The sequence below is a fragment of the Gopherus evgoodei genome, chromosome 8, assembly GCF_007399415.2.
Source record: "Gopherus evgoodei ecotype Sinaloan lineage chromosome 8, rGopEvg1_v1.p, whole genome shotgun sequence".
NCBI classification, from domain to species: Eukaryota; Metazoa; Chordata; order Testudines; family Testudinidae; genus Gopherus; species Gopherus evgoodei.
The window spans coordinates 95387734-95400321 of record NC_044329.1 but is presented as its reverse complement, the minus strand read 5'-3'; the positions used below and the strand labels follow the sequence as shown (position 1 = coordinate 95400321).

Sequence of the window (12588 nt, the reverse complement as noted above, 5' to 3'; positions counted from 1 at the left end):
TAGAGAACTGAGTGCCAAGAACTATAAAGTTCTAATTGTGGGTCTTATACTGAATCCACCTGCTGTAGTTACTCTCTGTCACAGTTTATTCGTGTGTAAAATAGAGATGGTAATCCCTTCCTACTTCACAGGGTTTTGTAAGGTCAGTTAATCAATGTGTGATTGGAACATGAAAAACAGGACATTTAGTGCATATTATTATTATTGTTTTCATTAGAAAATATCAATTGGAGCAATGCTTCTGCAGATGTAGGTATTTTCCATTGGAAAGCAATCTTTTAAAACTTCATAAACAGTCCATAAAATTGTCCATATTGTCTTTCTCACAGCTGCAAACATGCTTTCTGAGACTTCTGTGCCTTCCATATTTTAAGACTCTTACAGCCATGTATCGCTCTTGATCTGTAGGCACTGTTCTAATTAATGCCAGTGAAAGTCCTGCACCTTTTGAGAGCATTATTTGGCCTTAAATGTCAGTTGGCAGGGGGAAAAACCACACATTTTTGTGGTATTGTTTAACACTCAAAATCAGTTATACACCTCTACCTCGATATAACGCTGTCCTCGGGAGCCAAAATATCTTTACGGTGTTATAGGTGAAACCACGTTATATCGAACTTGCTTTGATCCACTGGAGTGTGCAGCCCAGCCCCCCTGGAGCACTGCTTTACCACTTTATATCCAAATTCGTGTTATATCGGGTCGCATTATATCAGGGTAGAGGTGTATTTCAAAGCCCTGATGACATACAGCTCTGCCACACAAGGGATAAATTCATTAATGATTTTGTGATGCTCAGATACTACAGTGATGGGGCAGTATAAGTGACTAGATAGAAAGAAAAGTCAGAGTTAGTTGACAGTGGTGATTTGGCTACAATCCTCTCTTAACCTGCTTAATTCTGGCCACAGCATTTTAAATTTTGCAAGTCCTATTGAACATTTCTGTCTAAAACCCCCACAGTATGTCTGGAACTTTTTCTGAATGATAGAGAGGTCATCCAAGTACTGTTCTCCTGTAAATCAGTTTTTCTACTCCTGTTTGTTCCCCCTAGATTCTGCACCACCTTTTATACCTTTATTTATATTTGTGTGTGCCTATGAGAGAGGAAGTGTCAGTGAACATGGTGGATGGATTACCAGACATTAATCAGTCGAAGGATTCAGATGAATATCATAAATCTTGAGAGGAAAGTTCAAGCAGTTTGTAATAGCATCTCAACCCTGAGATAGATTTATTAAATTGGTAATCCCTTTTTAATGATATATAGTCAAGATTTAACATTGTTATGATGAGAAAACCATTTTTAAAATTCTCTGACATAGGAACATTTCAATTATATGTTTGCTGACACATGTTCTATCAAGAGGGCCCCCAAAGCACTACAGCTCCACTGGACTTTCATTTCCTGTTCCCAGAACTCTCTTTTCTTAAAATCTTATTCCACTGCAGATATTGCCGTGGGGGGAAAACTCATTCAAGCACACTCTCTACATTTTGAGACCTCTTCTCTCTTGGGCTAATGAGCCTGCGGCCTCTGCCATTCCCTAAAATCCTAGGGGAAGCCCTGTAAACAACACACATTTCACTCAAGGGAATCTTTTACCATTTCAGCATTTTATAATGAAATTTGGAGAACTAGAGGCTGCAAGACTAATGGCCAACTCTTGAAGTCCTCACTTAAGTCAATGGGATCTTTGGCTAAGAAAGGCCAGGGTGGAGACTGCAAGTTTGTATGCCTGAGGAAGAAGTAATTTAAGCGCTACCTTGTTTCCTTTTATACAGAGAATTTTGACACAAAGAAGAATGAGCTAACAAGACAGGGATTTATGGATTTGAATCTCATGGAGGCCAATGACCGTGAAGGGGATCCTAGTGATCTTTGGGTCACTTTACTGTCACTGGGCTACAATAAAGCACTGGAAATGACAGAGGTATGATAGCTGTGTATCAAAAATACACAACTTCCCATATAACTTGCTGCACGTTTAACTGCAACACTGCTTCTGTCCTTCATAAATTGATTTCAGTGGCCAGCAGTGCAGCTCAAAAGGTTTCCACTATGCATTTCAGGTCTGGCATTCTATCCCCTGGGCTAGCACTGTTGAGGGGGACAGCAGAGGAGGTAGAAATTGGAGCTGCTGCAGTGACAAGGCTCAGTGTTTAAAGTGAGAACTAAACTATCTTCCAGAGGTTGGATACCAGTATTTGACAGGACCTGTTAGAGAAGGGGACTAGGGACATACCTCCTGGAGGGCTTGGTGTGACCTGCTGGGGAGAAGCAGTTCTCAGTGAGGTGGTGGGTGGGAAGATAGAGGCAGAAAATTGTGGCCTGTCAATGCACCCAAAGGTGCAGGGCTCTCGCGTCCAAGCTCTGAATCTGGTTTCCAACGTTGCCTGGCTAACTGGGAAAGAATCCGTCCCCTAGTTCAAACCACAAGGGAAGCCAAAAAGCATCTGTGTGTTGCTGTGGAGAGCATTCCTTAAAAACAAATAAATGGCTGCTACTTGTATTCATTCCAAAATTAACCATGAAGGTGTCAGGTGCAGAATGAAGTATCAAGGATAGAAGCAGGGGATGAGGGAGGGTGTATTCACTGAGCAGGACAAGGAGAACCTACACACAGGTGAAAACAATAATAAATACACCTTCCAGGTAATGTATTTTTACATGGACTCAGAGGTCAAACTCTCCAGACAGGATTAACTAGCTATTTTAGGGTTTTTACTGCTGCTTCTCACCATAGTGTCATAGCAATGCCCAGAAAGTAACCTGTATCATATATAGGATCAGGAATTCTCTTCCCCATGCACTCATGTGCCCAAGTGGCACTGAGGTTGGCTTTAAAGGCCCACACTTTTTTACCACACCGTCAACAGAAGATGTTTTAAAAGGGTAACTCTAGCAAAGGGAAGAAAAGCAAAGCTATAAAGACACAAAAAACCCTCTATAAATATGTGGTAAAATCTAGTATTTATATCTTCTTCCCAAGAAAAGCTGTTTTTATCACCCTATGATCATTTTTTCTTTGTTTACTTTCTCTTAAACCAAAGTAACTCAGAGCCATGAGACTATGTAATTGCCAAAGAAAACCATTCAGTGCACATAAAACAAAAATCTACTAACATAAAATCACTGATGTGGTAGTATTTTGGGATTTGTGAGACTAGAATTAGCCATTCTCATATCAATGAGAAGATTAAAAAAAATTAGCAAATGGTTGTGAGCAATTTCTCACTGGGTTACACTTCACCACTTGTCCTACAAATATCCCAAACAAAGAGTATGTCTACACTATGGGATTATTCCGATTTTACATAAACCGGTTGCGTAAAACAGATTGTATAAAGTCTAGTGCATGCGGCCACACTAAGCACATTAATTCGGTGGTGTGCGTCCATTGTCCGAGGCTAGCGTCGATTTCCGGAGCGTTGCACTGTGGGTAGCTATTCCGTAGCTATTCCATAGTTCCCGCAGTCTCCCCCGCCCCTTGGAATTCTGGGTTGAGATCCCAGTGCCTGATGGGGCAAAAATCATTGTCACAGGTGGTTCTGGGTAAATGTCGTCAGTCATTCTTTCCTCCGGGAAAGCAACGGCAGACAATCATTTCACGCCCTTTTCCCCTGGATTGCCCTGGCAGAGGCCATAGCACGGCAACCATGGAGCCCGTTCAGCTTTTTTTTTACTGTCACCGTATGTGTACTGGATGCCGCTGACAGAGGCGATACAGCAGCGCTACACAGCAGCATTCATTTGCCTTTGCATGACAGCAGAGATGGTTATCAGTCGTTCTGTACCGTCTGCTGCGCCATTGTAAATTGGCAATGAGATGACGGTTATTTGTCGTTCTGTACTGTCTGCTGCTGTCCTGGGTGCCCCTGGCTGAGGTCAGCCGGAGGCGCAAAGACAAAAATGGGAATGGCTCCCTGAGTCAATCCCTCCTTTATGGTATCTAAAAATAGAGTCAGTCCTGCCTAGAATATGGGCAAGTGTACTAGAGAACCAGTGTATCAGAGAACCAGAGAGCACAGCCGCTCCGTGTCAGATCCCGCAGAAATGATGAGCTGCATGCCATTCTGAGGGGTGTCCCTGCAACAACCCCACCCGTTGCTTCCCTCCTCCCCAAACCCTCCTGGGCTACCGTCACAGTGTCCCCCCCATTTGTGTGATGAAGTAATAAAGAATGCAGGAATAAGAAACACTGACTTGTTACTGAGATAAAATGAGGGGGAGGCAGCCTCTAGCTGCTATGATAGTCCAGGCAGGACATTAAGCAGTGTGGGGGAGAGGAGCCCAGCATCCCGCTGCTATGATAGTCCAGGCAGTACAGAATCTTTTCTGTACACATGAAAGGGAGGGGGCTGATGGAGCTCAGCCCCCAGTTGCTATGATGAGGACGGTTACCAGCTGTTCTGTACCATCTACTGGGAATGACCGGGAATCATTCCTATTTTTACCCAGGCGCCCCCGGCCAGCCTCACCTGAGGCCAGCCAGGAGCATTCACGGGCTGATGATGATGACAGATAGCAGTCATATTGTACCGTCTGCCACCGGGGAGGGGAGGGGAGCGGATACAGCTCTTAACTGCTGCAGCATCGCGTCTACCACCAGCATTCAGTAGACATAGGGTGACACTGAAAAAAGTCAAGAAACGATTTTTTTCCCTTTTCTTTCATGGGGGGGGTGAGGGGTACATTGTCGAGCTATACCCTGAACCACCCCGGACAATGTGTTTGACCGTACAGGCATTGGGAGCTCAGCCAAGAATGCAAATACTTTTCGAAGACTGCTGGGGACTGTGGGATAGCTGGAGTCCTCAGTACTCCCTCCCTCCATGAGCGTCCATTTGATTCTTTGGCTTTCCGTTACGCTTGTCACGCAGCACTGTGCTGTGGACTCTGTATCATGGCCTGGAGATTTTTTTCAAATGCTTTGGCGTTTCATCTTCTGTAACGGAGCTCTGATAGAACAGATTTGTCTCCCCATGCAGCGATCAGATCCAGTATCTCCCGTACGGTCCATGCTGAGCTCTTTTTGGATTTGGGACTGCATCGCCACCCGTGCTGATCAGAGCTCCACGCTGGGCAAACAGGAAATGCAATTCAAAAGTTCGCAGGGCTTTTCCTGTCTACCTGGCCAGTGCATCCGAGTTCAGATTGCTGTCCAGAGCGGTCACAATGGTGCATTGTGGGATATCGCCCGGAGGCCAATACCGTTGATTTGCGGCCACACTAACCCTAATCCGATACAATAATACTGATTTTAGTGCTACTCCTCTCGTTGGGGAGGAGTACAGAAACCGATTTAAAGAGCCCTTTATATTGATATAAAGGGCCTTATTGTGTGGATGGGTACAGTGTTAAATCGGTTTAACGCTGCTAAAATCGGTTTAAACGCATAGTGTAGACCAGGCCAAAGCTGGAAAGATGTGATGCTCTGTCTTTCTGCAGTTTGGACACTAGAGAGAGCTGTTCTCTAACAAAGAAGGGTTCTCTGCCTTGTACAACTGTGCTTTTTGGGTTAGAAGCTTTGTTTCCCAAAGGATAACTACAAACAAACTATATATCGTGTGCTTGAATCGTTTGCTTCAATAGCACATATAATTTAACCCCTCAATTCCTGGATTACTCTTTCAGCAGCACTTTTTATAGCAACTACAGTAGAACCTCAGAGTTACAAACGCCAGAGTTACAAACTGACGAGTCAACCACACACCTCTTCTGGAACCGGAAGAACACAACAGGCAGCAGCAGAGACCAAAAACCCCCAAACCAAACGCAAAGTACTGTACTGTGTTAAATGTAAGCTATTAAAAAAAAATAAAGGGAAAGCAGCATTTTTCTTCTGCCTAGCAAAGTTTCAAAGCTATATTGAGTCAATGTGCAGCTGTAAACTTTTGAAAGAACAACCATAACATTTTGTTCAAAGTTACAAACATTTCACAGTTAGAAACAGTTCCTGAGGTGTTCGTAACTCTGAGGTTCTACTGTATAAAGTAAAAATGGAAGTAAAAAATGTGTTGGTGCTAACAGATAGCAGATTCTGATGGTCATTTTAAAAGCAGATGTACTCTTACTGAGCCTACTAAAAGTAATGCAAAATCTCATCGCCTTGTTGGCACACATACTAATCCTAAACAACAAAATGGAAGCGCAAAGAGTGTTTCCTACCACAAAATTTCAATTTTAAATCTGCATGCAAAAACCACTCATTTGAATGGTAAGAGTTTGCCGAAATACTGAGGAGGAAAGGGTTCTCTCTGGTGCTCAAATACCCTAGTGCTTCATCTTCGGTCCCTGATACAGTTTGTAATCTGAGAAGATGAATGGTACAGTATATTTGACTGCATCAAGGCTTACACTATCAGTGAGGGCTGTTTGCTGTGTTGATTTAGTCTAATTTCTGAATTACCAAAAAAGGTTACAAAGAACAGGAGATCCAGAGTTTTCTAAGTCTGTCTATTTTTTATACCCAATGGTGCACCTGTATTTGGATAATTCTGCATCAGAGCAACTGTGAAAACAGAGTTGGGAATAAAAATCCGAGGAATAAATTAGGCATAAGAACTAAACAATATACTGTATATCATTACTGTATTTTTCTTCTATAATAGGCATGCCCCTTTGTCATTGACATCTATGCTGAAAAATGCAAACCCAGAATTAAAGCTGTTTATCTGGAGGCAGGCAGCAGGCAACTTAACAGGGCAATTTGCAAGTCTGTTGTTAACAAAGGAGATGCCAAAGTACTGGATAGTGGTGGAAGTATAATTGTCTATACCTACAAAAGTGATACACGGATCACTTCTGTTATTGAAAATAAGGTATTGTGTGATATTTCTCTTATGCACATTACACAAAATAATTTTCAAACTAATGTTCATCATTGTTGTTATTCCGTTGTCATTAAGCTTTCTATAGTAACAATTTCTGATATATAGATTCTGTACCTACTTAATAAAAAAAGCCCCCTCTTTAAGGGATTGATCCAAAGTCCATTGAAAACAATGGGAGTTTGTCCATCTACTCAAATGGACATTGGATCAGGCCTAAAGAAAACATTCATTTACTAAGAAGATGTATGGTATTTGCATACTGTATTATCAGCTGAATTCCTATCTGTATTTACAAAGGCATTGCACTTTCGTGGTGTAAAAGATTAGCAACATTATGTCTTCATGATTAGAACTGATCAGGAATTTTTCAATAAAGAGTTTTTGTCACTAGAAAATGCTGATTAGTTCAAAGCAAAACTGTTCATGGAAAAGGATCAGTTTCTAAAAATTTTGCATTTAGAAAAAATGTATACTAAAAGTGAACAGTGATATGCACAGATTTTGGTTTTAACGGCTAATTATGGATGAAGCATTAAACTGTTAGCTTTAAAGGTATCTTCTTTCTGTATCCTCCTGCCAGAGTCGGATTATGGGTTTGGGGGGGCTCTGGGCCAGAGCAAGTGGGGGCCCGTTCCCACCCCTTTTGCCTGCAGTCCCCTCTGCACCACCACCCCCCAGTGGTCCTGCCAGGGAGCAGGCTTGCCTTGATCCACCTGCCCGGTGGTCCTGCCTGGGAACAGAATTGGGGCGCAGGGGCTTCCCCCACCTGCCCGGCACTCCAACTGGGAAACGGGGCCAGGGTGCAGGGGTGGGCCTTCCCCTACTCCCTAGTAGGAGTGCCAGGCGAGCAGCATGAGTCGGGGCATGGAGCACCCCAATTGGCCAGGGCCCTGGGCACAGGCTCCTTTGGCCCAGTGGCTAATCTGTCACTGCCTCCTGTACCCTGAGGTGCTTAGGAGTCCACCAGTTTCTACCATTTATTTTGAGTCTTGTCCGGGTCTGTTCAGGTTTTTGAGCATCATGCTGAAGGATTTGGCTTCTTTCTCTATTGTTGTGCAAAAGATTTACTTAATTATTAATCCAAGCTCATACATGTAAATACAGGCAAAAGTGTTCAGTGAGATGGAAGCAGAAATTTCAAACCCTTTTGCTTAGGGCCTAATGCCAAGTCTGTTCACACTCAGTTTCACTTACCTTAGGATTTCTGAATAAGGAAATAGTGTAGTCAGAAGCTAGAATAAAATTAGGGCCTATGTGAGTAGGCAGATTTTTTTAGAAGGGAACACTCACCGGGAGGGAATGACTTGGTGATCTAATAGTAAGTTTGAAATATCCAGATTCCCTGGAACCGCAGGTTCAAATCCTGGCAGGACTTTCTCAGCACTTCATCCTTCAGAGGTAGATAAATTAGATGCAGCTTGGGGATTTTTCAGAGAAGCTCTTAAATACCAAGGGCCAAATTCTCTGCTGGTTAATGGAACTGTCACTTACATCAGTGGAGATTTTTGGTTCCACAAGCTTCTCTGCTCTGCACTGGACCAGTTGGTTGAACTTTCATGAAAATCTTAGTAGTTTTATTTTTTTTATTACAAAAGACTGCAAAAGATAAATGGGCAATTTTATGCATATCACCATTCTCAATCTCCACAGAGTGTACTACTAACCTTTCAAATCATAAATGCAGGCACTGATTGCAAGTATAATGGAAATCATGTTTTATTATTTCTAAAGTTAATTAGAAGAGAATATGCTAGTAAGTAAGGGGTGGATTCTGTCTGGCCCTTCCCAGCAGCTATAGGTGGAGTAAAAGGCCTATCTCCCATCCTGCTGTGCATAGGCGACAGGTTATATAGTTTATGGTGCTCAGGCACCAGGAATATTCTGGGGGCCCTGCTCCAGCAATATTTGGGCTAGGTCTCTCCCCCGGCCCTGCCTGGATCTGGCCCCCACCCCCGCGGGCCTCCCCCTCACCCCACTGTGTCCCTGCCTGGAGTGGGTCCCGGCCTCCGCCTGCCACCCTTCCCCCTGCGTGTCCCCCCCCCCGCCACGTCTCTGGCTGAAAGAAAGCAGCGTGACACCTCTGCCATGCCTGCTTGTGCTGCCAGTGTAGCACATTTCTAGGTGGAGTGGCTGCTGGCAGAACTGCTGTCTGCTGCCCCAGGGTCCTAGTTCCTGCCATCCACTAGTGGCAAGGCAGGCTGCCCTTACCCTGCCCTTCTGCCCTACCCCTGAGACTCTCCAACGCCCCAAACCCCTCACCCCCAGCCAGAGCCCTCATCCCCCTGCACCATAATCCTCTGCCCCAGCCCTGAGCCCCCATGCATCATGAACCCCTCATCTGCAGCCCAAACCCTCATCCCCCCACACCCTAATCCTCTGCCCCAGCTCTGAGCCCCCCCCGCATCATGAACCCCTCATCCTCAGCCCCACAGTCCTCACCTCACTCCCCAACCCTCTGCCCTAGCCCTGAGCCCCCTCCTGCATCATGAACCCCTCATCCTCAGCCCCAACCCTCATCCCCCGGCACCCTAATCCTCTGCCCCAGCCCTGAGCCCCCTCCTGCATCATGAATCCCTCATCCTCAAACCCACAGCCCTCATCCCTGCACTCCCTCCTATCCCCAAACTCCCTTCCAGAGCGTGCACTCCCTCTCCCTTCCCACACACCCCTTCCCACCCCCAAACTCCCTCCCAGAGCCTGCACCCCTCATCTCTTCCTATGCCCCCACCTCCAGCCCAGAGCCTGCACCCAAACTCTATCCCAAAGCCTGCACCCCTCACCGCCTCCTGCACACCCACCCCCTGCCCCAACCCAGAGCCTGCACTCAGCACCCAAACTCCATCCCAAAGCCTGCACCCTGCACCCCTCCTGCACCCTGATCCCCAGCCCAGGACCTGTACCCCAGCCCCAGCACCAGCCCCCTCCCAGAGCCTTAGGCAGGTGGGGGCAGAGTTGGGGGGCGGGTTCTGGGCACCACCAAAATTTCTACAAACTTGCCAACCATGCTTCTGTAGTCTGTGTAAGAGCTCAGCAGATTTCCTGTCCCTGCACAGAGCCCCAAGGGGCGTAGAGAGTAGGTGGAGCCCTGGCTCTTGTCTGCCATATATGCCCTAAAATCAACTCTTTTATCAGGTCATGTAATTTGAAATGAAAATGTACTAAACAGTCTCTGCACCTGTTTCCATGCTCACTTCTTATTCACACACAGTACAGAATACTTTCTCTATGAACCATCTTCATCTTGCTTCCCATGTAGAAATGTACACCCCTCCCAAAGAAAAGATCAGGACATAATAATAATAATGAAAAGATAAACACAGAGTGGTGTTTGTTTTTTTCAGCCTCAGGATATTTCAAACATAATTATATTTGCATTCTAATCTACATAAACCTTTTGTACTGTGAGCATCACAGACAGCACTTCTGCCAATCTTATCTTTATAGAGTCATAGGTAGCTGTTAAGTAGGAGGAGGAGGCTGCTGTCTGATACAATCATATTTCTATTCCCTTTCACAATAAGGAGTAGCAATTGTTAGCATTCTTCTGAAAATCTCTAGCATTTTTCAATGCCCATGTGAAATCCAAATTGATCTAAACATGAGTGAATGACAATACATACTAGCATGTCTTTAATTTAAGTCTTGTTTTCCAGTTTGAAATAGTTGCTTTGATTGTTTTTCTGAGAGCATGTAACATGTTAGATCAGCTCTATGGGGCCAGTCTGGGCTATTTTATACAGCAATAAGTAGCGTGTTGAATATACCAGCTCTGCACTGGGCCAGTTGATAATTAGGCCCAGCCCATAGGGGCTTTGTAGTTTGATTGCTATCCATAGAAAAGCTTAAAGTTTCTTCTTATCTGTAAGCTTTCCTATGTAGATTTTGACCATTTCTACTCCCCACTGGGATGTAGAGGTTACAGAGGAGGGCAGGAGAGAGGGTTGGACGAGTTACCTCTCCCCATTCTCTGAGAGGAGTGGGGAGGGATCTTCAGCCCGGTTGACTGATAACTCCATTCAAGAGTCATTCACTGGAAGTTGGGAGCAGCATGGCTTGTTCAGGGAGATCCAACCCCACTGTTGCTCAGGTGTTCAAAAGTCACTGTGTCCCTGACACGGTGCTTTGACTGTCAGAGGTGGCATTTGGGGTGTAAGTCACCGTCTGTGGAGTTGGATGGTCACTTAGCTATTACCCATCTACCCAGAAGCAGGGGCCTGCTCTCCCAGAGTTTGCAAACATTCCTGTCTTTGGAGCTAGAGGCACCACAGAGCTGCTTGAGGTTGTGTGCTGTGGTTGGGCCATACCATTCATTTCTTAAAAACCAGTTGGACTGTCTCCTGTTTTATTATTGGGTTGTATTTCATTCTCAGAAGTGTGTGCACAGCTTCAGTGGGTGCCATGGACACACACATCAAAGGGCAGGATTTACCTCATTATTTAAACTATTTTATTTACATTAATTTTGTTGAATATTTAAGAATTATTTCATATGTAGGCAAGATGTATTTTGGAAGAGATTGTTTGTAATGAATCCATGATCTGCACATAATGAACATAATTACCACAAATCTATGTGTGTCTCTCGCTCACAGACACACACAAACACACACACACATTCTCTCTCACACACACACACACTCTCTCTCTCTCTCTTTGAGTTGAATCTTGCTCCATCAGCTCCCAAATCAGTCCCCTACTGCTTGAGCTAGAGATCTCCAGTAGTACGTCCAATATCTTGGATATAGGCCTGGCCCCAAAGCATAACATTGTTTACTCATCATGCATGCCAAACAAGTACATTGTGCACCAAATTCTCTGCTGGTGTGATTTGGCAGAGCTTCAAGGAAGTTAGGGCCTGTGCCAGGTTACACTAGCAGAGAATCTAGCACTGTGGGTAAAATCTTCAAAAGCAATTGTGTCACATAGGAGCTAAAGTCACATTGACTTTTAATCAGACTTGAGGTCCTAAGTGACACAGGTGCTTCTGAAAAAGGACTTAAGTCCCATCTCAGGTTACTTAGGTGCATTTTAAAATTTTACCCTACATATTTAAAACTTTCCATCCCATTATAATAGCAATTTCAGATGAAATAACCAGCATCTTTAAGTTGTTTTATAAAAGGCAGCCATTTAATCATGAAGACTAATGAGACCTCTAACATTTTTCCACTTACAGTCTGAAAACAAAGTGATTATTCATGTCAACAATGAGCAGAGTAAGAACTGTGTAAATAACAGGGGACTCAATATTTTTGCTGTTGAAGTGGCACCAAAATCCATGATGGTAATGTTATTATTTCCCTAATTTAAAATCTTAGTAAAAATATCATATGTGGCACCTTTAGAGTTTATTTTTGCAAAACTTTCTGTATTGAGTATGTAGATATGAAGCAAAAGGAGAAATGTCCATCTGCATGAGAAATATAGTTAAGATGGAGGGCCTGATTTTCAAAATTGTGCACCTTGCATGTGCAGGTATTTCCTTGTGCAGATGGCCAGATAAATGTACAACAAGCCAGTTTTTGCATGCAAATGTCTAATTCGCTTGCCCTTTCACTATAATTGTACATACTAATTATGAATACCTTTCAGCATTCACTCCTATTTAAAAAGCAAGCCCCTAATGTCAATAAAAGAGAGTTGTCATAGCAGATTGGTCACCAATTAATAAATCTTGTAAATGCTAATGCAAACCTAACACAATTATTTTCAAAGCAGATGTTTTGCCTGTATGAACCATCAATAATAATG

At 44.0% G+C, this 12588-nt stretch overlaps 1 protein-coding gene across 2 annotated transcripts in view; it reads left to right on the top strand.

Moving 5' to 3' along the window:
• Window positions 1-12588, top strand: part of EFCAB7 (EF-hand calcium binding domain 7) — a 43421-nt gene that overhangs the window by 29536 nt on the left and 1297 nt on the right. For both annotated transcript variants that reach the window (XM_030572285.1, XM_030572286.1), the window contains exons 11-13: window positions 1786-1934; window positions 6616-6825; window positions 12014-12121. In XM_030572285.1, coding sequence (XP_030428145.1) covers window positions 1786-1934; window positions 6616-6825; window positions 12014-12121 — 467 coding nt within the window. The remainder of the gene's footprint in view (window positions 1-1785; window positions 1935-6615; window positions 6826-12013; window positions 12122-12588) is intronic.